General features: G+C 51.7%; 2 protein-coding genes across 3 annotated transcripts in view; both read left to right on the top strand.

Annotated features, from left to right (window-relative positions):
• Per2 (period circadian regulator 2) overlaps positions 1-19817 on the top strand; it is a 42981-nt gene extending 23164 nt beyond the window's left edge. For both annotated transcript variants that reach the window (XM_051190795.1, XM_051190796.1), the window contains 14 exons: positions 784-890; positions 1327-1480; positions 1773-1881; positions 2364-2489; positions 3036-3120; positions 4560-4722; positions 4813-4919; positions 6002-6166; positions 7630-7869; positions 11179-11984; positions 13338-13524; positions 14279-14471; positions 15356-15506; positions 17732-19817. In XM_051190795.1, coding sequence (XP_051046752.1) covers positions 784-890; positions 1327-1480; positions 1773-1881; positions 2364-2489; positions 3036-3120; positions 4560-4722; positions 4813-4919; positions 6002-6166; positions 7630-7869; positions 11179-11984; positions 13338-13524; positions 14279-14471; positions 15356-15506; positions 17732-17878 — 2740 coding nt within the window. In that variant the 3' untranslated portion in view covers positions 17879-19817. The remainder of the gene's footprint in view (positions 1-783; positions 891-1326; positions 1481-1772; positions 1882-2363; positions 2490-3035; positions 3121-4559; positions 4723-4812; positions 4920-6001; positions 6167-7629; positions 7870-11178; positions 11985-13337; positions 13525-14278; positions 14472-15355; positions 15507-17731) is intronic.
• A 3571-nt stretch (positions 19818-23388) lies between these two features.
• On the top strand, positions 23389-25146 carry Hes6 (hes family bHLH transcription factor 6). The gene is made up of 4 exons (XM_051190794.1): positions 23389-23619; positions 23697-23783; positions 23864-23945; positions 24179-25146. Exons 1-4 carry the CDS (start codon positions 23404-23406, stop codon positions 24601-24603), a joined length of 810 nt encoding a protein of 269 aa, XP_051046751.1. The 5' UTR covers positions 23389-23403; the 3' UTR covers positions 24604-25146.

Genomic DNA, 25146 nt, shown 5'->3' with positions numbered 1-25146 from the left:
CCAGCCAGGGTTGTATTGGGAGGGCGCCAGGGACATTCTGTACACTGTCGGAAAGGAAACAGGAGGCCTGAGAGGGTGCCTCAGACACTGAAGATCCAGTCAGAGTCTCTCCCAAGAAAGTTCTAGTCTAAGGATTTGTGTAGAAGGGCCTTCTGCTTGAGGAGAGTCTGAGGGAGCCTCTGCAAGGGTGCTGCCTGGGGAAGAAGAGGCTGCTAGCCTAGCTAGATGCAGACAGATGCTCCGAGGGCTGCTTCGGTTCCACCCCTGCAGTGACCAAGGGCCAGCCCCAAACACCAAGGGGCCTCCACTCTGCAGAAGGACAGGCAGGCACTGAGCAAGGGCTCCAGCCAGGCATGGGGACTCCTAGGGGAGCCACAGGAAATGGCCTGATCTGGGGGTCAAAGCGACAGAAGGACCACCTTCTGACTTAGAAAAGACAGCTTTCAGACAAAACCTGTTCAACCAAGACTCACACCAACTCAGTCAGTATTAGAAAGATAGTAGAAAGAGAAACATTAACACGCTGCCATGATGTATTCTTTTGGGAGATCGCATGCTGTAGCTGACAGCCTCCTTACTGTCACACCCCCAGGGACACTGGAGTCCTCACTTGCTGCAAAGCTTAAAGACTTGCTGCCTCTGCTGTGTCCCATTTGGGGGACTTGGAGCTGTGTCTGTCTCTGAACAAGGAGGTCTCCTAAGATGGCCCTCCCTTGGAGTCTGTCAGCCCTGCCTGACATCTGTATTGCATGCACTGACTGCCTTGTGTCCCTTGCCTTACAGGGCAGTCCCTCTCCTGGGCTATCTACCTCAGGACCTGATCGAGACACCAGTGCTCGTGCAGCTCCACCCCAGTGACCGGCCCTTGATGCTTGCCATCCACAAGAAAAGTAGGTCGTCTTCTCTAAGCCCTGAGATCTGTGTGCTCTGGTGCTCGAAGGGGTCAGACCCACTGGGAATGCTGAGCCCTAGTGGATGTCCCACCTCCTTGCTGGGACCCAATGTCATTATCCCTAGGTGGGCTAGGGAGAAGAAAACTCATAAAGGGTCCTTGGCAATTCATTTATAGAATTGGTGTCCATAAACATGGGGAGACCAGCTGAGCTGTGGGGCAGGAAGGTTCTGAGCATCCTTGGGAGTAGACTGTACAGGACCCTTCTAAGCCGAGCCCTTGCAGATGTGGAGAGATTGAAATAGGTGATGAAGCTGCCTTTGCTGGAAATCACCCCAGGTGTGATTTGAAGCAGACACAGTTGAGAGCCAGCCTGTGTGTGTGTCTGTTTTCTACCTCACACACCAGCACTGAGACCTGTTTCCACCTTCTAGTCCTGCAGGCCGGCGGACAGCCTTTCGACTATTCTCCCATTCGATTCCGCACCCGCAACGGGGAGTACATCACATTGGACAGCAGCTGGTCTAGCTTCATCAACCCCTGGAGCAGGAAGATATCTTTCATCATTGGGAGGCACAAAGTCAGGGTGTGAGTGCTCCCAGGGCTCCTTCCACTCTGGGCTTGGGGACCCTGGCCTTCCTCACTTCCCACCAGCGGGGGACATAGATGGAGACAGCTCCCTGGTGGGAGATGCTGGCCTTGTGGATGGGCAGGGGATGGCCTGCCCAGGTGGGAGGAACTCATCCAAGCAGAGCTGTGTGGCAGCTGGGGGGGGGGGTATCTGTGGGGTTGTATTGGAGATTCCAGCCTGAGTGGGCAGTGTGGGTACCACATTCAGGCTAAACTGGCCCTTCTGATGAGACAAATTGAAATCATGCAGGGGCCCTTTGAATGAGGATGTGTTTGCGGCCTCCCCGTGCCCGGAGGAGAAGACTCCACACCCCAGCGTTCAGGAGCTCACAGAGCAAATCCACCGGCTGCTAATGCAGGTGGGTGCCACACTAGGAGGGCTCTGTCCTGCCTGTCCCCACATGCTGGCCCAGGTGGGCCAAGTGTGGATAATGTGCTTGGCCTAAGAGCTACCAAGTGCCTCCAAATTTCCTAGGCTTACAATCATCCATGTGTGAGTTTTGACCTTGAATGAGCAGTTTAACCACAGTCAGTCCCACAGCTGAGTTGATCTCCCTATCTTGGCTATAGGCTACAAAGTATAGCTGTAGGTGAATTGGTTTTATATTTGTAAAACGTTGATAGACTTCAAAAGACCTCGGCTATGCAATAATCAGCTGGTTGAACTCTTTCTTTTTTTGATGGGGTTTCTTTGGTGGCTGAATGCCTACCAAGGAAGGGTTAAAGCTCACCTCCACGTATTTTCTCTGTGTGACCTTGGGAAAGCTTAGACCACTGTTTGAGCTTTGCTTGTGGTGACCTTTCCACCATGTCCACTGCAATCTGTTTGCTCTTCCCCCAGCCGGTTCCCCATAGCGGTTCCAGTGGCTACGGGAGCCTGGGCAGTAACGGGTCCCACGAACACCTCATGAGCCAGACATCATCCAGCGACAGCAACGGCCATGAGGAGTCTCACCGGAAGAGATCCGTACGTCCCTCTCTGTTCTTCCCCCTGAGAATGCAGGCCCTAAGTTAGAAAGCATGATGGGAAATAGCCAGGCAGTGGCTAAAGCCAGTGGCTCTGTTGCCTGCTCCTCTCTGACTCAGTTCCCCTGAGATTTGCTTCATATTTCAAGTTGAATCAGATACCCTATAGTTAAACATATAAAGGGAAATTACTTCAGTGGGCAGAGCAGGGGAAACAAAAACTTAAGTGAAGGGTGGTGAAGAGGTGTTGGCATTTCCTTTGCTCTCCGTTACCCTTGTGAATCAATCAAGAGCGCTGTAGCCAGCTCCATCTGGTTCCTTCAGGATTTCCCAGGCTGGCTTGGAGTGTAGTGAGTACCTCCATGGTGAGCACGTGTCCAGCGTGTGCGGGGGCCCTGCCTGGGTTCTACCCCAGAAACACAAAAGGTCCCCTGAGCATTCTCCACGCTACTCAACTGATGTTGGCTGTTCTGTCCTCACTCTGGGGGATGGGGAGAAGAAGATCTCCTAGAATGAATAACGTGTTCGCTATTGTTTTTTCTTCAAGGGAATTTTTAAAAATGGTGGCAAGATTCAAACCAAAACTCATTTTTCTCATGAGTCTGGAGAACAAAAGGAAACATTTGTTGCAGGTAAAAAGATGTCCTCTAGCTCCACCCCCCCACCCCCTACTCCCAGGAGTTTCCCCCCCCCTTTCCTTAATAAAGCTACATTTATCCTGCTTGCTAAAAAGAAAACAGAAACCCCGTGTTCCTTTACTTGTGTCTAAGGTGGATGGCAGAGGGAAGGACCCAGGGTTCTGGCTTATTGCTCTGTTTGAGGGCTGAAAGTACACCTGCTGGGTATGCTTTCCTTGTTCTTGCTCAGCAAAGAAATAAGGGCTGCTCCACTGTTTATCCAAGGAGTGCAGACCCTCCTGTCCAGGAAGCCACTGGGGCATGGAGAGTGTTGTTTCCTTTCCCCAGGACCCGCCCACTGAGTGCATTGGGAGCTGTGGCCACAGTGTGCTCCCGGGTGGGGGGTGGGACTGCATGCTCACATTTCATACATGTACAAACTAGCGCCTGATGTACATCTGTGTACACAAACAGCTGGACACACTGCCCAGGTGCCTGCACTTCTCAAAACAAGACCTCCCTACAGTGACAGTAAGGGGCTAGGTGCTGGGGATACACCGGTGAGTAAGATGTAGCTGCTCATTGATCAGGATCCCTTAGGACAGCAAGCATGTGGTTCCAGTGGTGAGCACAGAGCCCACAGCCTGGTGCCCGGGCAACAGGTGCTTATAATCATTGTCACCATAGGTCATGTTTGAAAATTGTCCCTGGTGGGTCAGTGGTTTGAGTGTTGCCACCTTTCTTCCCTAGATATTAAAGCAGAAAGATAACAAATTCCAGGTAAGCCTGGGTTCCATAGTTTAGGGCCAGCCTGCCTCTTGGGTGACTTAGTGAGTGAGACCCTATCTCAAAAAGAAAAAAGAAAGAAAGAAAGAAAGAAAAAAAAAAAAAAAGCAAGTGTGATGGCTCACACCTTTAATCCCAGCACTCCAGAGGCAGAACTAGGTAGATCTCTGTGAGTTCAAGGCCAGTGTTGTCTACATAGCAAGTTCCAGGCCAGCCAGGGCTGCATAGTGAGTCTCTGTCTCTAAATAAATCAGTAAATACCTACTGATGGATGGGCCACAGAGTTGTTCATGGCAGATTACTTGGGCCACACGTGCAAGACCCTGTGTTCAGTCTAGCCTGCCCTGCTCAGGTAAAGAGAGCTGGGGTCTGATTGGTCACATTTAAGATCCATCGTATTCCCCCTCAGCTGTGAGCTCTGAGAACTGCCCTGGCATGTGCTGTTGTTAAGCCCAGGGAGAAGCAGGGTCTGCCTGGGTGACAGATCACTCCAGGCTCCTGTCACACTGGCAGGGCTTCTGGATGCAGACTGTCACTGCAAGCCCATATCCATACATTATGAGTCCTTACCCCTGCCTTGGAGCAGAAGAAGAGGCTTTATAAATATGGAGTGATTTCTTTTGGCAGATAAAAGGGATTAAATGGAAAAATTTTGTTTTTTGTTTCAGAAATGCAAAGCAGCCCCCCAGCTCAGGTGAAGGCTGTCACTACTATAGACAGGGACAGCTCAGGGGCCAGCTTACCCAAGGCCGGCTTCCCAGAGGAGCTAGCGTATAAGAACCAGCCTGCCTGCTCCTACCAGCAGATCAGCTGCCTGGACAGTGTCATCAGGTACACAGGGCACTTCTGACCTTCCCTGCCCTTGGTGCCATCCCCACCCACACCTTCCCACCCACCTGGTACCTTCCAAACCTCTTCCAGGTACCTGGAGAGCTGCAGTGAGGCTGCCACCCTGAAAAGAAAGTGTGAGTTCCCAGCCAACATCCCATCCCGGAAGGCCACAGTCAGCCCTGGGCTGCACTCTGGAGGTATTACTTTCATTTGGGGCTGTCTCCTGTGGGGAGTCAGAATTACCATCATAAGCCCTCTCTGGTCCCCCCCTTCCCTCCTGAATTGATTTTTCATGCATTGTAGATACACCAGAAAAGTCACTAAATGACCTAAGTAGCTGGAAAGTCAGTGCCCTTCTTATAGGCCAAGTGTTGTCTAGGCTTAAGAAGCTTTGAGAACAGGGTCCTGGAAAGCCTGCTGGGGGCCGGGGGTGGGGCAGCCTTGAGCTCTATTCCCTCCTCTGGATTTGCTTGCCTCTGCAGTTCTGGGGCAAGTACCTTCTTAGCCCGCCTAGAGGATCGCCTGCCTGTGAACATCAGCATGCCTCATGGCTATTTGAAAGCTCAGGCTGCTTTAAACACAGTGAATTATGTATGGCCCAGGTCAGAAAGGAACCCCACTGCATGTATGGCACATGCTTGCAATCTCAGGACTCAGCAGACCAAGGAGGATGCTGAGATGGAAGCCAGTCTGGGCTACAAAATCAGACTGCCTCAAAAGATTTCAAAAAGAAAAAGAAACAGGGCTGGCAAGATGGCTCAGTATGTCAAGGTGGTTGCTGTGCAAGCCTGACATACTGAATGTGATCCCCAGAATCCTTGAAGAGGTGAAGGGAGACAAAGTTATCTCCATGTGCCTTTGACATGAGTCCTCACATGCAACAACAACAATAATAAAAATTTAAAGAAAAAATAGGGTGTCCCATTTGTTAGAGAGTGGAAGGTCATGCGTGAAATCGAGCAACCAGCCCAGATTACCCACCTCCATCTCCTGCTTACTGGAGAAGCCATTGCTATGCACCAGAGGGCCCTGGCTCAGCATGGCCACAGCCATCTAGATGCTTCAGGTCCTGGGTTCTGAGTGCGAAGTCCAAGTTGCTCCTGTATCATCATTGCCTCTTCATCCTTCTCCCGAGGACAGGCTGTTCGGCTCCCAGTGTCAAGCATCTGTGGGGAGGGTATAGCCAGCATGAACCCCATCGGCCCCTTTATTTCCAGCTCCTTAAATGGACAGTGACTTTAATCCTGTGTGTGTTTGCTTCTGTTTTTCTCTCCTCAAGAGGCAGCTCGGCACTCGAAGGTGACCAGCCACACAGAGGTCCGCGCTCACCTGAGCTCCCTGACGTTGCCAGGCAAGGCGGAGAGTGTAGTGTCCCTCACCAGCCAGTGCAGCTACAGCAGCACTATCGTCCATGTGGGCGACAAAAAACCACAGCCAGAGTTAGGTATGCCAGAGGCCCTTGAGAACATCAACAGCAATCTGAGTTGAGGTTGGGGAGATGGTTCAGTGGGTAAGAGCTGTGCAAGCATAAGAATCTGGCTCACATCCCCAGCACCCACATAAAAAGTGGGCCATGGTCAAGAGGTTGCCTGTAACTCCAGAGCTTTTGAGGGCTGAGACGAGAGGATTACTGGAGCTTGCCGGCCTAGCTCCAGGCTCACCAGCCTAGCTCCAGGGGCAGCAAGCAACCTTGTCTCTCAGAGGAATAGAAAGTAATAGAGCAGAACACCTGACACCCCCTTCTGGCTTACTCACCCAGATACACACAGAAACACACAGACAGACCCACACACACACACACACACACACACACACACACACACACACACCATATGCATATAACACACAGAAAATTTGACTTAAAAATTCGAATTTTAGCTGCCACTTTGAATTTTTATGTTTATTCAAACTTACCAGAAGAAGTCCTGTAAAAGCTATTTAGGTACTTAAAATTCAGAAACCAGATGTAGCCGGCTAGGGCCCAAGTCCTTGCTGTGCTCTGGTGCCACCTGGTGGCAGTTGTCTGCTCTAGTGTGTGTCCCTCAGGTACAGGCCCCATTTCTTTAACTAGGCTTGGGGCTTCTTCTCTGTCCAGCCTTGCCCATTAGCAAAAGGTGCACCAGAACATATTGCAAGAAGACTGATCATGGCTCAGTTCTCTTAATAAACTGAGTCTGTGAGGCTGGGGAGATGGGTCAGTTGGTACTGTGCCTGCTGAGCGGGCATGAGGGCCTGAGTTCTTGGTACCCACATAAAACCCAGGCACAGTGGCCTTCACCGGTAATTCTAGCACTGGGGAGGCAGAGGGGGGGTCCCTGGGGCTCACTAGTTAGTTGAACTAAGTTGGCAAGTTCCAGGTTACATGAAAGACTGAATCTCAAAAACTAAGGTAGAGGGCAATCAAGAAAGACACCCAGTGTGGATCTCTGGCCCCTCACCTGCATGTGTACAGATGAATACGTATATACTTGTAGTGTGTGTAGGTGAGCACACACACACACACACACACACACACACACACACTCATACATACATACAGGTACCTGATAAGCCACATAGTCACAGCGGCCACCGTACAGGGTCCTGAGTCTTGGAAGATGTAGGACTTTGACCCTGTCCCCTGTGTACCAAAGCTGAGGGCAGTTTTGGAATGTCTTCAGGCCCAGAGTGGAAGTCCACAGCTCCCAGTTTCTTGTTGTTCATAGGCCTGATGCCTGGCCCAGTGGATCATCAGGTCTCTGCTTGCTGCTTTCTGCCTGTTGCTGGGACTCCCTTGGGATGCTGCAGTAGGCATGGGGAATGTTGCCCCCACCTGTGGGCATCATGAATCAGCTGGGTGTGAGTGGGCTGTACCGTAGGTTGCACTGATAAAGCGCAAGCCAACCAGAGCCTGCTTCTTTTTTGCAGAGACAGTAGAAGATGTGGCCAGCGGGCCTGAGTCCCTGGATGGCACAGCTGGTGGCCTCAGCCAGGAAAAGGGGCCTCTGCAGAAGCTGGGCCTCACCAAAGAAGTTCTGGCTGCACATACACAGAGAGAGGAGCAGGGCTTCCTGCAGAGGTTCAGGGAGGTGAGCAGGCTCGGGGCATTGCAGGCTCACTGCCAGAACTATCTCCAGGAGAGATCCCGAGCCCAGGCGAGTGAGCGAGGTGAGTGCTGGCCTGAACTGAGTGTGCGCTTTTTAAGCTCTTTTTAAAGAAAGAGTCATGCTGTCCTGTTACAATAGTCCTCTTGCCTCAGTCTCCCTAGTGCTGTGGTTACAGGTGTGGGCCTCCTTGCCTGGCACGACACGGTTTTTGAGAGGACTGCATCCAGTGCTGGCTTCATACTGAACTGTGCCCGGGTCGGAGGTGTTCATGTGGGGTAGCCACTACCACTTTGCTGGTGATGCAGTCTGGAAACACTTTCAGAGATGCAGCTTCATGTTCCCAAGGGAACGATACTGTGGACAGTTGCAGGGCCCTAGGCTAGCTTCAGCAAATTGTGGGTTGGGGCTTTTGTCCACACCCTGGGGTAAAAAGTTAAGTTCAGCCTGCAAAGAATAAGCATGGTGCTGTGGAACCTTTAGCATGCAGCTCCTGGGAATGGAGGAATGACTGTCCCCTTCCAGTAGACTCCTGGCCTGGGGCTGCCCTGTGGGCAGCTAACCTCAGCCAAAGCTGTTAGCATAAAAATGTTCTTCAGGCCCCTAATCCCTGGGTGGTTATGTCCAGGAATGAATTAAGATCCCTATGACATGGGGGTTTTCTGTTCCGGAAGCGTGATTCTTGAGTCTTGTCCCCTATCCACACATTCATGATGACATCAGGCTTAGGCCACCTGGCTCCTGTGCCTGACCACCTGTTTATAGCGCCAGAGGCTGGGGCTGCACTGGCTGAAGACACCTGGTCTTTTCTTGGTTCTGAAGCTCTGGTCCAGGATCGCAGTTAGTGAGCCCAGGAGACACCAGCAGGGCCAACCCCATAGACACACTGCAGGGAACCGAGGACATCTCTTAAAGATCATGTCTTTTCTTCTGTTTTTTACTTTCTTTTGGAGGTAGGGATTGAATGGGGGTCTTCAGTGAGCATGCTGCCCTGTCTCTGAGTGACATACCCAGCCAGGGTTGGCTTCTCCACATTTCATTCTCACGCTCATTCTCTACCTCACAGTATTGCCACAATCACAACTTCAGTGAAAATGAAAGCAGCCCACCCCAGTCCTGGGCAGCCCCAAGTGTACATAGTTCCAGATCCCACACACCCCTAGGCACGGTAGTTTGTACAATACATGAATCGCCCAACATTCCAAGACGTCCTGGCATCACTGGATCTTAGCATTTTAGCCACTATCCTCTCTGAGGGAAAAATCTCCAGTAGGAAAAACAAGAGTAGAGACAGAGTGGCAAAGCCTTTCCTTGCAGGCCAGTGTGCTTAGACTGTGCTGTTTGTCTCAACATGCAGTAAAGGTGTGGGGCCCCCTTGTCACAGCTCACAGATGCCGCCCCCTCCGCACTACCTATTGCCTTAGGCCTGTTATTCTGCTGAAGTGGGAAGAAAACAGGTTCCTGGGCCACCCCACAAGGAAGGCACTGGGAATACGCAAAGGTCCTCCCGTCACAGTCGCATCCCTCATCCTCACTACAGAAAGCCTCGGCGGCGGCATCCTGTCACTGGTGAGGAGGAATGTGTTCCTGGGCATATGTGACTGTTGGTCAGCTTTTCATCACTAACAAAATATGCAAGAGGACCAATTTATAGGGAGAAAATGTTTGTTCGGCTCACAGTTCCAAAGGTTTGCAGCCATGGTTGCCACCCGTTGGTACAAAGCAGCCCTCCATGGCAGGAGACAGTGACTGAAGAGCTGCCCACCTCACAGAGGCCAGGAAGTGGGTCCAGTGTCTTAGGGCATGCCCCAGTAGCCTAGCTCCTCCCAACTAGGCTCTACCTTCTAGAGCCTCTACCTCCCTCCCTCCGTCCTCCAGGGCCAGCAACTGAGCCTTCACCGTGGACTTTCAGGGGTGTTCTAGACCCAGGCTCGAGCCACCCCCTGCTGTCTGGGTGGACATGCAGCATCTCTTTAGGGAACAGTAGTGGTAGGTTAAGTGAAGCCGGCCATTCTGTCACTTAGGGTCCATACACCAATATATGTTTTGTTTTGTTTTGTTTTCCTAAATATCAGGGACTGGCAGAGAATGGTGAGTTTGGGGTTTTTTGTTTTTTTGACAAAGAATCTTTTGGTTTTAATTACTAATTTTTCGAGAATTCCATAAGATATATTTTGTTTATAGTCACCCCCCTCCTCCTATCCACCCCCAGATCCACCCCCACCACCCTGCACACACCCTTTGTGTCCTCCTCGAGTCCAGTTTTTACTACTCACATACTCCTAGATTTGGGGCCATCTGTGTGAGAGTGGTGGCCTGCTGTGGGTCACACCCTTAAAGAAAGCATGCTCTCCCTCCCCAGAAGCAATCAGCTGTCCATAGCTCCTCAGCTGGGGTGGAGGCCCACAAACTCCTCCTCCATGATAGAATGTTGACTGAATTGACCTTGTACAGTCAAGCACAGGTGCTGTAAGTTCTTGAGTATAGTGGTCCTGACATTTCCAGAAGACCTGTTTTGGTCCAGTCCTGCCCACCTTCTGGCTCTCACAGTCTTCCCCTCGCCCTCTTTGATGTTGTTCCCTGAGCCTTGGGGTAAGGTTCATGTAGACGCCCCATCTGTGACTGAACACTGCACTGACACTTAGTAGTGAGTTTCTGTGTTAACAGCCAAGTACTAGGCAGAGAAACTTCTGATGAGGTCTGTGGGTACAGAGTTACGAATTTGGAGGTCAGTTTGCTACTATGTGTAATTACCAAGACAATAATAGTAGGTTTACTCCTGAGACCTATGGTCTCACGGACATGGGTTCTTGGCTAGACTTGCAGTATCAGGCATGCTTTTCCTCCTGTGGATGGAACCTTAAATCGAATCAGGAAGTGGTGTTGGTTACCCCCGTAACATTCATGCCAGTGTTGCACAAAGGGCATTTCTTGCAACACTTGTGATTATTGTAGTTCATGGATAGATTAGACTGTTGATAACTTTCTACCTCAACAGCCTAATAGCACCTTCTAGTACTGTGAAAACTAGGCAGCAGGAAGGAAGTTTCCAGGTCCATCTCAACTTGACTTCTCCACAGACACAGGATCTTTAAGGTACTTACATGAGAGAGGACATGGAGCTTTGAGGAGAAGAATATGGCCTTGTAACTAAAGTTGCACCTTCAAGTTGATGGAATTTGGTTTATGAAAAACCTACCATTTAACTTCAGTTCCTCTCACCGGCTATGGATTGAGAAAACCCAAGTGTTGCTTCCAGGGCTGTGGAATTGAGAGTTGCCATCAAGTGTCTGGCATTTACACTCGCTGTGAGCTGACACGGTAGGGCTTGCAAGCTACTTTTCAATTTTCACTCTCGTTTTTCCACATTTAGCTACCCCAGGACTAAGAAATACTTCCGGAATAGAGTCATCTTGGAAAAAAACTGGCAAGAACAGAAAACTGAAGTCAAAGCGTGTGAAGACTCAGGACTCTTCTGAGAGCACAGGGTCTGGAGGACCTGTGTCCCACCGTCCTCCCCTCGTGGGCTTGAATGCCACAGCCTGGTCGCCCTCTGACACATCACAGTCCAGCTGCCCCTCTGCGCCCTTCCCCGCCTCAGTGCCAGCTTACCCTGTGCCTGTGTTCCAGGCACCTGGAATGGTTTCCACACCAGGGACTGTGGTGGCGCCACCTGCAGCTGCCCACTCCGGCTTCACCATGCCTGTTGTGCCTATGGGCACCCACCCTGAATTTTCAGTGCAGCCCCTGCCGTTTGCTGCCCCCTTGGCTCCAGTCATGGCCTTCATGCTACCCAGCTACCCCTTCCCACCAGCAACCCCAACCCTGCCTCAGGCCTTCTTCCCCGGCCAGCCTCCCTTCCCAGCCCACCCCACCCTTGCCTCTGAAATAACTCCTGCCTCCCAGGCTGAGTTCCCCGGTCGGACCTCGGTGCTAAGACAGCCATGCACTTGTCCAGTCACCCCTCCGGCAGGCACAGTGGCCTCAGGCAGGGCCTCCCCACCGCTCTTCCAGTCCCGAGGCAGCAGTCCCCTTCAGCTTAACCTGCTTCAGCTAGAGGAGGCACCAGAGAGCAGCATCGGAGCCCCGGGGACCTTGGGGACCGCAGGGACGACAGCTTCTGGTCTGGATTGCACAGTTGGCACTCCTCGGGATCGGCAGCCAAAGGTACCTCCAACAGTAAGGATTCTGTCCTTTCAGGAAGTAGGCTACACCACACGGTGGTCAGCGCATACCCTCATGTGAGAGACGGTTCTGGATTGGGTGCTTCCTGCCAGTCTAGAGGCCTGGATCTAGGCTGTAGTTTTTTTTTCCAGAACGTATGATTTGTGGGTTTGAGATCCTCCCATGAAACATTTTTTAGAGCTCAGTAGGAAGTACATGAGGATGACAGATAATGTGGATGAGGGGACCAGGAAGAGTGTGTGTCTTTGGGGAGCATTTGTAAGCCTCACATTTCTAATGGGTCTGGTTTTTTGTTTGTTTGGTTGGTTGGTTTTGGGTTTTTTGTTTTGTTTTGTTTTGTTTTGTTTGAGACAGGGTTTCTCTGTCTAGCTTTGGAGCCTATCCTGGAACTCACTCTGTAGACCAGGCTGGCCTTGAACTCACAGAGATCAGCCTACCTCAGCCTCCTGAGTGCTAGGATTAAAGGTGTGAGCTACCACCAGGCTTCTAATGAGTCTTAAAACTGTCTTTTTTTTTTTTTTTTCTGTCTCTTGAGACAGTTTACTCTATTCCTGGCTGGCCTGGAACTTGCTATATAGACCAGGTTGGCCTCCAACTCAGAGATCTGTTTGCCTCTGCTCTCAGTGCTGGGATTACAGCATGCTCTTATGTGGCCAGGCCTCAAAGTTTCATGAAGCCCAGCATGGAGGAAAAGGGCAGGCTCCAGCTTGCAGTGGTCAGGAGCCTGCCTGGTGGAGTACAGGTCCCTGGGGCTCACAAGGATGGGGGGGGGGGGAGGTTCTGCTTTGGGCTCAGAAGCCAGTATTCCCTGGTGTGGTGAGGGCTCTTTTCCAGTTAGTGGTTTCCAAAAGAGCTAGCTATGTAGTAGCAGCAGCCTGAGTCACTCCATACACTGTGTGTCAGAAGATTTCAGGGGATGGCTGCCTTTGCAAGGTGTTGCTTCTGCTGTTCAGAAAGTGGGGCCATATATGTGGGCAGTGACTCTCCCAGAGCCTGTCTTCCCTCTAAGGCATAGGACCCACTGGGGTGACTCGCTACCCAGGAGGAGGGGGGAAATCATGGCACATCTCCACTGAATGCAAGCCCTGCTGTCTGCTGTGACTCTCTCAAAGTCACATTTTATTGGGTTGTATTCATAGAGTACCAGGGTTCTCTCCCCACATTTGAATAAGTACAAAATCTGCTCGCCTGATAGGCAAAGGGAAAACTATTGTTCCCTGGGTGATCTTGGCACAAAAGCCACCCAGCACATGCCCTTGGCTCCACTCTGCCATATTGTGTGCTGTGTGCTATATTGTCCCTAAGCCCCTATGATTGGTCATCAGTGTCTTTTTCCTGTCCCTAAAGTGCAACGAGCCCTCCGACACCCAGAACAGTGATGCCATTTCCACATCCAGTGACCTGCTCAACCTCCTGCTGGGGGAGGACCTCTGCTCAGCCACGGGGTCAGCGCTGTCTAGGAGCGGGGCCTCTGCCACTTCAGACTCTCTGGGCTCCAGCTCGCTAGGCTGCGATGCATCCCGAAGTGGGGCAGGTATGTTTGTGCTGAGGGCACAGATGTGTGTTAGGATTTGGGTTGTGTCTAGAATGTTCTGTCCCTGGTCATTCTGCACAGCAGGCAGGCCCTAGCCATCAGAATTCAGGGTTCTCTCTGTTAGCTTCCAATTTCTGTGTCAGTGAAGACATTCTATCTGTGCCAGCCCTTGTTGGACCACTTGGGTTCCCTGAGTATCGGTTCAACCTCCTGAGTTGGATACACATGTACAAACACAACTAACCAACTTCTACTGCAAGGATCATTCACCTGTGCCCTCAAACCTCCAGGGGCAAACTGCATGTGGCTACCCTCAAAATCCTGATGATTTTTCTGCCCTAAAGTGAGCTTCCCTAACCTGCTCACAGGCTTTTCTGCCCAGGGGCAGCAGCTGGGCATGAATAGGCCAGCAGCTTCCCTCTTAGGGCTCTTCTGTGAGTCTAAAGAGAGATCTGTTTCCAGAGTCCACGGACAGTGGGAATTTGGGACAAAGGTTAGGGCTCTAAGACAAGGCCTTGCCTGAGCTCAGCTTTGCCCCGGGTGAGAGTCACCTCCCCGGTGCTGGCAGGTATCCTGTGTTCCAGTCACTCAGACTGTTAAGATTGGGAAGCGACAGGGAAGGTGGGCCAGCACAGGCTGCCTTTATCCAAGGAACCCTGCTCTCCAGAGCTGCCATGGCTTCACATAAGCGCATTTCGCAGGAGTTGCTTTCTTATCTCAAGGTTATAACGATGTGCATGTCATGTCTTTGAAGGCAGTAGTGATACAAGTCACACCAGCAAATACTTTGGAAGCATTGACTCTTCAGAGAATAATCACAAAGCCAAAATGATCACAGACACGGAGGAAAGTGAGCAGTTCATTAAGTACGTCTTGCAGGACCCCATCTGGCTGCTGATGGCCAACACAGATGACAGCATCATGATGACATACCAGCTACCCTCCCGGTAACTGTTGCACCTTCTGGGAAGCCCAGAGGGCTGGGTAGGAGTTTCCACCACCAAGGTCATCCGAGCATGCAGGTTGTCCTGTGGAACACTGTCTAGCCTTGGCAGAAGCAGTAGAGAGAAAGCAGGCTTCTCCATGATGGCCCCGCTTGACCTGCACTTGTTGCCTTGGGGCAGTTAGAACCCTGGAGACCAACATCCTGCCCACAGCACACTGGGCAGGTTTGCTCCTTAAGCTGTGTTTCCTCACCCACCTTCATGGTAAATGGGATGTGTCTGTCTCAGTTGAAACCAAAGAAACCAAAGGTCAAGGTGGATGATAAGCCCATGTCTATGGTAATTCTGGGCCTGCACAGGTTCTGAGTGCAGGTCAGGCTTCCCTGTGAAGCTGGTGAGCTCACTGCCTTTGCAGAACAGTCCCTGACATGGGACTAAGAGAAAGGAAGGGAAACCCTGAGGTTCCTAAAGGCAGCAGACCCTGGGTCAGTAAAACAGGGATACTGGTGGGATCCTCAGGCCTCAGGTTGGAGACAGCTGTGGTCCAGGCCAGTGTTGGCCCAGGAAGGAGACAGCAGTGTCCCAGAATCTGGATGTTAAATCTCCTAGACTGACCACACAATGAGAGCCAGCCCAGGGCTACAGACTGCACCTGAAGGAGCCAGGCTCTCAACTAGTTTCAAGAACAACTGAAATTGTGACCTCGGTTATTATTAAGAGAAAGACTAAAGAATACTTACTAGCGAGATCAAGTTACCTTAAACAAAATGATTTCTCTCACCCATAATCCTCTACTGTTACATTAACGACATTGGAAAATTTGACAGGAAATGAGTATACTGTCCCTTCAGCCTGTGGCGCTCACTTACACTTCACTCCCCATAAAGGGATCTCCAGTCAGTCTTAAAAGAGGACCGGGAGAAACTGAAGCTGTTGCAGAGGTCCCAGCCCCGGTTCACAGAGGGCCAGAGGCGAGAGCTTCGAGAGGTTCATCCGTGGGTCCAGACTGGGGGTCTGCCCACAGCCATCGATGTGACAGTAAGTTTGTAGAACCTTCCGTCTCACACAGTACTCAACAATTACAGCCTGGGATAAGCATGGTAGCACACACCTGTCATCCCAGCACTTGAGAAATTGAGGCAGGAGACTGGAAAAGCAAAGGCTGGCTTATGAGACATAGCAAGACCTTGTCTCAAGAAACAAACAACAGAGGTTCACTGAAGAGGACCCCTGAGCTGTCTTCTTGGTTTATCTGTACATATCACTCATCTAAATTTGAAATTGATTTAAAAAAATCAAATGCGATAGAACACAACTATAGCCAGTGTTTGGGGAAAAAAAGAAGGAAGGAACGAACGAACGAATGGAAAGAAAGAAAAAGTTCTAGGACTCTTATGTGTGATTGAAAGGGGCTAGCCTGAACAGCTCGCTGAAGGGAATGGCTTCCCTTTCTACCGTTCTGATTTCTATTTAGCAACACAAACATCTCTGCCCATCTTTCTCTTCTTGCCATGGCCCCTGGTCCTTCGATACCAGAACCCTAAGTGCTCCCCAGGCCAATGCTGCCATCTGCTGACTCTCAGGTAAAGTGTCCCCACTGTAGTTCAATGGTATGAGAGCAGCAGCCACCTTCACCTCCAGGTTGTGACTCCAGGTCTACAGATGCTAACAGCTCTGGTTCCTGGGCACCAGGAATCCCCTCTGGCCTCCGGGTTCCCAGTGCTCAGCTTGGTGTAGGCCTCCCCTCACCACTCACTACAGCTAGGGAGCACCAGCTGTATCCCGACCCTTCCCAGCTCACTGGATGGAGGCCCACCTTCCCCGGCTGTGGGGAAGTGAGGAGACATGCGTCCCTCCTACCCCATCTGGTCATTAGCAGATGACACCACTCCACTTTCAAAGGTAGACAGAAGCTGCTTTTCATCGCATCCACCATGTCTCCACCCATCACATGTCCTGCATGGCAGAGTAACCTCACATTGTGCTCTCTGCCCTCCACCCTGTACTTCCAGAGCCAGATCCCATTATATCTTTGGGGAGGTTTGAATGAGAATGGCCCCCATAAGTCTCATGTATTTATTTGAATGCTTAGCCGCTAGGGAGTGACACCATTTGAGAAGGATTAGGAAGTGTGACCTTGTTGGAGTCGCTGTGGTCTTGTTGGAGGAAATGTGTTGCTGGGAGTAGACTTTGAGATTTCAAAAAGCCGGTGCCCGACCCAGTCCCGGCTCTCTTGACCTTCAGATCAGTGCAGCCCTCAGCTACTTCTCCGGCACCATGTCTGCCTGCCTCCATGCTCCCTGCCAATTACACACTTTCTTTAGTAGGAGTTGCCTGGGTCGTGGTGTCTCTTCACAGCAAGAGCAGTGGCAAAGACCTCTCCATGTGAATCCCTTCTAACAGTGCCCATCCTTAGCCAGAATAAATGGCCTCACAGCCATGCAGATCCACCCACTCCTGTCTTCGCCTCCTATTTCCCTGTTCTCTCTTGGCTCTTCTGGATCGAGCAGCTCCCTGGCACTGGGTTTATAAGCTCACACCACTATATCCAGCTTCCTTTTACATGGATTCTAGGGAATAAACTCGAATCCTGAGGCTTGCAAGGCAAGCATTTTACCAACTGAGTTACCTCTCTAGCTCTTTGAAGACAGACTCTCACACTGTAGCCTAGCTGGCCTGGAACTCAAGGCAGTCCTCCTGCCTCAGCTTCCCAAGTGCTGGGATCACGAGCATCAGCCACTTGCACAGTTTGCGAAGTTGAAGGCAAAGTTTGGCTGGGGCTGCTGTAAACTGAAGGCAGGGGATCTGCCTCTTGAGAGGCCTCCTTACAGGCCTATTGGTGCTGGCTGCAGCAGGCCCCCATCTCTCATTGTGGAAGGACGGGGACCTGACATGCCCCTACGACCCAACCAATCCCGGGTCAGACACATCCCAAGCCTGAGTACCCTTGAGGAGAGAGAAGTGGGTTCTACCTGTTAAAGGGAGGGGTGGTCTTGACAAAGACTTTGTGGTCATTTGGCCACCCTCAGCTGTCCTTCACCTTCACACACCCTCTTCCACTTGCGCACACGCCAGGGAGAACTTTCCATGGAAATTATGGTAAAGGACTCAGGAAGAGGAGCCAGCTCCCTGGAGCAGGGAGTGCCCCTATGGCCAGCAACCTCCAGGTGCATGGCTAAAGCTCCACCCCACCCTGCTAAGTGTGGTTGACAGCAAAGCTCCAACTGCTTGCTTTTTACTGGTGCCACCTTTTTCCTTTGAAGGAGTGTATTTACTGTGAAAGTGAGGAGGGCAACATTTGCCTACCATATGAGGAAGACAGCCCTCCCTTGGGACTCACTGATACCTCAGAAGCCAAAGAGGAGGAAAGTGAACAGCTGACAAGTCCCAGGAAGGAGGCTCAGACGTAACCCTGTCCCCCAGCCAGCGATCTACATTAGATGGTGCTTGGAAGAGATGGGAGAGCTTCTCATTGTTTCTAATGAAATGGACACATACGGACATTGCTTTTTTTGTTTTAGAAAAAAAAAAAAAAAACAAACCACCATAGTTTTCCAAAGGCGTGACAAAACTGTGGGGAGGTTTAGAAAGAAATACGTTTTTGTATTGAAATGTAAATACGGAATTTGGGGGATGGGGTGAGATTTGTCATTGAACTTGTCTTTGAATTTAGGGGAGACGATCTGTGTGTCACGGAGTTTGCCTCAAGGCCCTCAGAAGTCGCTTGGCCTCAGTGAGACCCCTTTCCAGTGTACCAATGTCCACTGGCCCCTATGGGTTATACTGAAACATCACACCATGCTGTGACACATAGCAGGGAAGTCATATGAGACACTCAGCCAAGGGCCCAGCTTTCTAGAACTTTCCCACAGTGTGATTGCATCAAATGGAGGGCTGCTTTTTAATCTAAATTATCATGCAGTCCTGCTGAGTGTTTGTTCACCTAGCAGTGGAGAGAACGTCTCTGCTGGCATCCCCTCAGTGTGTTCCTTCATATGGTTTCGAGCATGGTGTGGCAGCTTTGGCTTCAGGTCCTGTAGTGGCCAACATTCCAGTCTGACGTGCTTCTGTTCGTAAACAAAGTTGAAATGCCTGCCCTGGACTAATGGAGCTTAGTGGTTACTGTGACCAATGCCATCAGACTAGCACCCCCACACTGCACATTTCCATGCCATCCTTGCATCCTTAGACCATTGTGGCCAGTTTTCAGAGAGGTTTGGTATCAGTCATGTCACCCCATCCGCATGGTAGCATCTGTGAACCAGGCTTTGCTGCTGTGGGGACATGGTCATATATGTTCTTGGTTGGAATCTCTGAGACATCAGGCCCTAGCAGAGAGCAGCCACTGGACACAGGGAAGAGGGGTGACTGACACTGCCACCCTTAGTGTTCCACGTTTGCAAGTTGCTCAACATCCCCACTATTCTGCCGGCTGGTGCCCTCGCTTCTGTGGCTTCGGGTCTGTTACCACATCTGTCTATGCTGCTGGCTCTTGGATCACTGGAACCTTTTGGAGAGAAGGGAACCTCTCTGCCTAGTTCTACAGAACACTATGCTGCACCAGACATCCAAAGATTATCTGACACACTTACTGGGGACCCCTGGTGTGAATGAGAAACCACCAGTGAGGAATCATTGTCTGCAACAGAAAAAGCAGTTTCTTGTGTCTGAAGTGGCTACTAGAAAGGTGTTTTACTGCAGTTGGTTTTCAGAGTAAAGCCATCCGATGCCTGAATGTTAACCCTATTTTTCATAAAAACAAGAACTCTTTTTTTTTTTTTTTTAATTAAAGCAACACCACCTTTGACTGCCATAAGGTAGTAGCCATGTTTTAATGGAAATTCGGTGTTACAGATAGCTGCCTCCTTCACCAGTCGGATCTTAAGGGTAGATAGATAGATGGTGGTCTAAGCCTACGCTTGTTACTTAAACACAAAACTGCCAAAACCTTCTCTCTACTATCTCGAATGTTTACCGTCAGCATTATTTTATGATTATTTAATATATATTCCTTGATTGTTAACTGCTCAGAAGTTGACTTCCTAGGATAATTTTTGTGAATGTGTTTACAAGATGCCAAGCATCCAGTCCTGTTTTCTTTAGAATGTGTGCTTTACACGGGTGTCATGAGACTTTCTCTATTTTAAACTGAGCCTCCTTTTTAATGTAAATAAGCTCTCAGAGTTTGCGTGACGACTTGTGAGCCTTGCCGGACAAGCGGTTTACTTATGTGCAGACCGACAGTACCTTCACCCAGTGCAATATATTCGTGTGACTGCTTGTGTCTTTTTATGACTTTTTTGCCTTTTAGAGAATTGTTAAATAAAGCAAGTATATTTTTATTTTCAATTGTATGCTTTGTTTGTTGTGGTGAAGGGGACCCACCCAGGACCTCATGCAAATTAAGCATATGGTCCACCATGGATGGACCTATAGCCTAGCAGTGTGTATATTTCTGACATAACATAGACCAATAAGCCAAATAGAATGACATTGTCACAAAAATTTTTAAAGAACTTCAAAAACGGTCCATTAGGAATTCAGTCCCCAAAGCAATCTCATCACTTGCATGCTGTTCTTTGCATAGTTGCCCAGCTCCTATCTGTGTGTCTCTCTCACATGCTCAGCCACCCTGGCCCATTCAAGCCCTTCAGGAACTTCCCATAATGTAGATCCAGCTAGGCCTTCTCTGATCCTTCTCTCTCGATGTCTGACATATGGTTGCTTAGCAGATCCACTGGGCTGACCCTCCATATAGCGTGAACCCTGTACCCACTCTCCATTAACGCTGCCTTAGGCTGGTTGCTTATGTGCTGGCTTCAGGGCTGACAGCAGAGAAATCACACAGGTACCATGTTAGAAAAGACACACCCTTCGGATGCGTACATAGGCATCACTAAGGCACAGGCCTCCTACGCTGGCTCTTCTGGTGTACAGTCTTACAAGAACTACTTTCTCCAAGCCAGGGTCCCAGGGACCAGAGCAGAGGGACAACATGACTCAGCTTCCAGGAGCTCTGGACGTGACATCTGACCTCCAGTGCTGATGGAGTAGTCTAAAACACAGTTTTTCTGGCACCTAGGGCTGCTTCACTGAGTCCTGGAGGGCTCTAATCGTGCTTTGCTGTGTAACCCAAAGGGCAGCCCCTCTCCTTTATTTTCAAACCAAAAGGAAATCCTCTTGAGTCTCCTGGGCAGATTGCCCACAAAGTGCTTGGATGTCTGCAGGCCTGCCGCTGCCTTTGTCCCTCTGGGGATTTACAGCCTGTTATTTCTGCTGCTAACTAGTCACCCTCAGCCACTATGGCCTTGCCCAGCCTCTGCTGGCTTCTGTCTCCGACTCCAGGGGGATCAAAAGGCCCTAATGATCAGGAAGTCTGCATGCAGGCAAGCTTTGAAGGTAAGGTATGATCCAGGGGACAAATGGCAGGAAGTAATAAGCCAGCTGAGGGAGGTGGACAGAAGAAGGGTTTCTTGGGATCAAGATGCGGTGGTCAAGCTTCTGGAACAAAAAGTCAAAGTGGCCTAGCCAATGAACTCACTGAAATAAATTGAGGCCAGCTTTGCAGGTGGAACCTCAAGCATCTCCTGACTCATCCCCTGCCCTGTCTCTACCCTCATCCCTTCCAAGAAGAATGCCTAATAACACCAGGCATACACCAAGTACTTAATTTCTTTCCCCCAGTTCTACACAGCATTCTGCAACATACCCCAACTCACACAGCCTTGGACAAACTTTGTAGCCCATGACTGATTCCCAAACCTAGGAATGGGCTAAGGTTACATTTCTCTTCCTGGGTAGCTTTGTTTTCCTTGGGATTCTTAGTTGCTTTTAATTCCTTCTTGCAGTTTGTCTGTTTTGTGTCCTTATTTGGCCCCACTTCTAACTCACCCATCAGTGTCCCAATGGTGTTTTAGGGTCTTTCTTTCCTTAGAGCCCTTATGCTGTACCAATAGGAGTGTCTTTTTGGCCTTGCTCATTTGGATGCAGGGAGAAGTACACAAGAGTTGTGAACTAGGAAGTTCACACACACACACACACACACACACACACACACACAACCAAAGGTTACTTGCCTACCTCAAAGTAATAGAAACTTTAAAGTAATCATTTTAGAACTTCCTTTACTGAAAGGTAATAGCTAAACAGTGAAGTCACAAACCAGTTATGATGGCTCTGTTGGGATCATTCCCACGTAGGAGACTTAGCACCAGAAATGGAGGACCCTCAGCAGTCCCAGGAGGGTAGTGGAAGAGAACCAAGCTTTCTAGTATGTTGGGAATACCCAGATGAGTGGTAATAGGCGGGGGGGGGGGGGGGGGGGCATCAGGACTCCCAACACAGAGGAACAATGCAGAGGTAAAAGTGAGAGAGAGCAGGAGTGGGTCGATAGTCAGGTGACTCTGGACACCTTCAAACTTCTAACCTCTCACCCAGCTTGTCCTACCTGATGCCTTTGGAGGACCCTCAGTAGTGGAACCACAAGGATCTGCCAGACACATCTTTAGGGGGGTAGGGGGTTTCCCTGCCCAGCAGCTCCAGTTCCTGCCTGGTTTTCTCCTCCCTCGGAGGCCTCCCTGCCAGGCTGATGAAGCCTGAATGATGAAGAGGCACCCAAGAGGCTTGGTAGTGCCCAGACCTGAGGATGGAGTACCTAAAGACCGGTGGGAGCCGGCCCGGGGTCCCAGCTCTGAAGCAGCAGCAGAAACCAAGAACAATGGAGCAGAGCCAGAGGTTCATAGGGCGCTCTCTGGGGGCGCGGTCTCGCCGCCCTCGCACTCCATCACCCCCCTCCCGCGGCGAGGCAAGGCCGGCAGATGGACCGCCGACGACGCGGGGCTTGGGCGTCTGGCTGATACAGGCGTGCCTGTCGCTGCCTGCGGGACAAAGCCAGCGAGACAAAGGCGCGGCCAACACCTGTCGCTCCTGGCCCGGCTGCCGCTTTTCTCTGCCGAAGCGGCTGCAGCTGCCAACTGTCACGGGCATCAAGTTACCCGGACCAGACGGTAGCCTTCGCCCGCAGGGCTCAAAGATGGAAGGGGGGAAGAGCCCAAAGGGACTGGGCGCGGGGTGGAGGTGGGGGGTAGGGTAGAGGGACTCGAAGGGGACTCGAGGGTGAGGGAGGTGGGCGTGAAAGGGGTGGGGGCAGGGAAATGTAAACACCAGATTGGGGGGGGCGTGCGGAGGGACTAGGGGGAAATGAGGGGAGTTTAGGCAGGTACGGGATGGTGAATGAGGAAGGAGAGGCTTGACACGGGGCGGCGGGAGGTGGGTGAGGTTAGGACTAGAGAAAGACAAGGTAAATGATTGGGTAGGTGACTTAGAAAGAGCACAGAGAAGGAGAGGTTGCAGTGACAACGACCGAGGACCTTGGTATAAAAAGGTTACAGGTGTCCTCAAGAGTCCACAAAAAATCACAAGGGTCCAGGGGCTAAGTTGGTCCCCACTTTCCCTGGACTTTGCACTCTCGCTACCCATGACCCAAAGCCCCTTGCAGGTCCCAAGGGCATGGACTTAACTTTGGCACTGCCCCGCCTGAAGCCCACTTTGCGGTCCCGCATGGACCGCTATTCTCGGGAGGCACTTTTGGTGAACCAAAGAAGCAAAAGCACTGTGGGGATGGTGGGTGGAGGGATGGGTGGAATGGGTGGTTGCTCAGACGGAAGATTGGATAGCTTAAATCCCGGCTCACAGGCCGGCAGATCTGGGCTCATAACTCAGCAGAGGGAGATACAAGTACACAAGCAAGGCAGAAGCCCCGGGGTCACTGTCCCGGAGTCCCGCCCCTGCGGGAGTGGCAGGAGGTCCGGCTGCGGGCTCCGCCCCGCCAGCTGCCAGAGACTCGCGGGGCCTGACAAAGCGGGCCATTCTCATTGGATGCAGGCAGCCTCGCGGCTGGCAGCTCCGGCCACGCACAACCAATCGGTGCATTGAAATGCAAATAAGGTGCTATAAAAGGGGCGGGGCACCGCGGGCCGGAAGACTTCGAAGAGTTCTTGAGGCCTCCGGGCTGCAAACTCGCTTGGTAGTGTGGTTTGCACTCGCTCCTGGCGCCGTGCTCCGGGCGCCGCGGACCATGTCTCCGCCCCTGGCGCCCAGCCGTGCAGGCCAAGAGGATGAGGACCGCTGGGAAGGACGGGGGGACCGCAAGGTGCGGGCAGGGTCCACGGGCGGATGGGCTTGCGGGAGGCTGCGCGGGCCCGGGGCTCAGTGGCCCGCTTTCCACAGGCCCGGAAACCCCTAGTGGAGAAGAAGCGACGCGCGCGGATCAACGAGAGTCTTCAGGAGCTGCGGCTGCTGCTGGCCGGCACCGAGGTGCGGAGCGAAGGGCGCGGGAGGTTACGGAGGCTCGCTGGAGCTCAGGGCCTGACTCAATCCCCTTCCCCTCTGCGCAGGTGCAGACCAAGCTAGAGAACGCTGAAGTGCTGGAACTGACCGTGCGGCGCGTGCAGGGCGCGCTGCGAGGTCGGGCGCGCGGTGAGTGGAGGCGGGGATCTAGGGCGGGGGCTCTGACCGGGCGCGCCTGCCACCCAGGAGCAGGACGCGTCGGCTCCCGCAGCCCGGGTCCTATCCACGGCGAGGGCTCCCCGCCCAGAGCAGGACACGACAGTGTGTCTCCTGGGTGAGTCCCAGGAGCGGATCGTCCGAGCCATAATAGTCACTGCTCACGGTGCAGGACGATGCTTTCTTCTTCCCACCCTCCTGCACAGAGCGGGAACAGCTGCAGGCTGAAGCAAGCGAGCGCTTCGCTGCTGGCTACATCCAATGCATGCATGAGGTGCACACGTTCGTGTCCACGTGTCAAGCCATCGATGCCACCGTCTCAGCTGAACTGCTGAACCACCTGCTAGAATCCATGCCACTGCGCGAGGGTAGCAGCTTCCGGGATCTGCTGGGGGACTCCCTAGCTGGGCTGCCTGGAGGCCCTGGGAGGAACAGCTGGCCTCCCGCTGGGATTCCAGGGTCCCCATTGTCCAGTCCCCCAGGTCCCGGGGACGACCTGTGTTCTGACCTAGAAGAGGTCCCGGAGGCTGAACTAAATCGGGTGTCTCCTGAGGGGCCGGATTTGGTACCTACATCCTTAGGCAGCCTGACTGCAGCTCGCCTGGCCCAGAGTGTGTGGAGGCCTTGGTGACCAACAACACTAACCAGGGACCTGTGGAGGGTGGGCTGCCATTCCTCCCTGGGTGTAAGATGATGATGTGACAGCCCAGGTATATCTTCTTACTCTTTCAATGGATGGCTTGCATGGCAGCCCTTGATGGCCACACTCTGCAGGCCCATAACTCTGTTTCTTGAGGGAATCTGTTTCTTGGACCCAGTAGCTCCTGGATTGGGGGAGGGAGGCTACAGAAAGGAGGGAGACTCTTGTAGAGCTGCCAACCCCCCACCTCCCCGGTTCACCTGTCCCTGCCTTTCAGACAGTCTTAGGGACCTAGGACAGAAGTGGCCAATCCTGAGGCTGAGCACTAGTGTTCTAAGCAGGGATACCCAGGCCATGGCAGTCCTCACTTGAATAGAAGTTCAGATTTGGTGCTTCAGCCAGGAGACCAGGGGAGGTAGGTGCCTTACACAGGGTCACTGAGAGCGGCTCCCTGTTTGTAAGACACTTGAATGTGGGAAGTTGGTTGCCATCAAATGTTCCAATTGAATTAAATAAAGAACTTTGGAGTTAGTT

The sequence above is a fragment of the Phodopus roborovskii genome, unplaced genomic scaffold (genome assembly GCF_943737965.1).
Source record: "Phodopus roborovskii unplaced genomic scaffold, PHOROB, whole genome shotgun sequence".
Classification (NCBI taxonomy): domain Eukaryota; kingdom Metazoa; phylum Chordata; class Mammalia; order Rodentia; family Cricetidae; genus Phodopus; species Phodopus roborovskii.
This window is presented reverse-complemented; position numbering and strand designations above follow the sequence as displayed.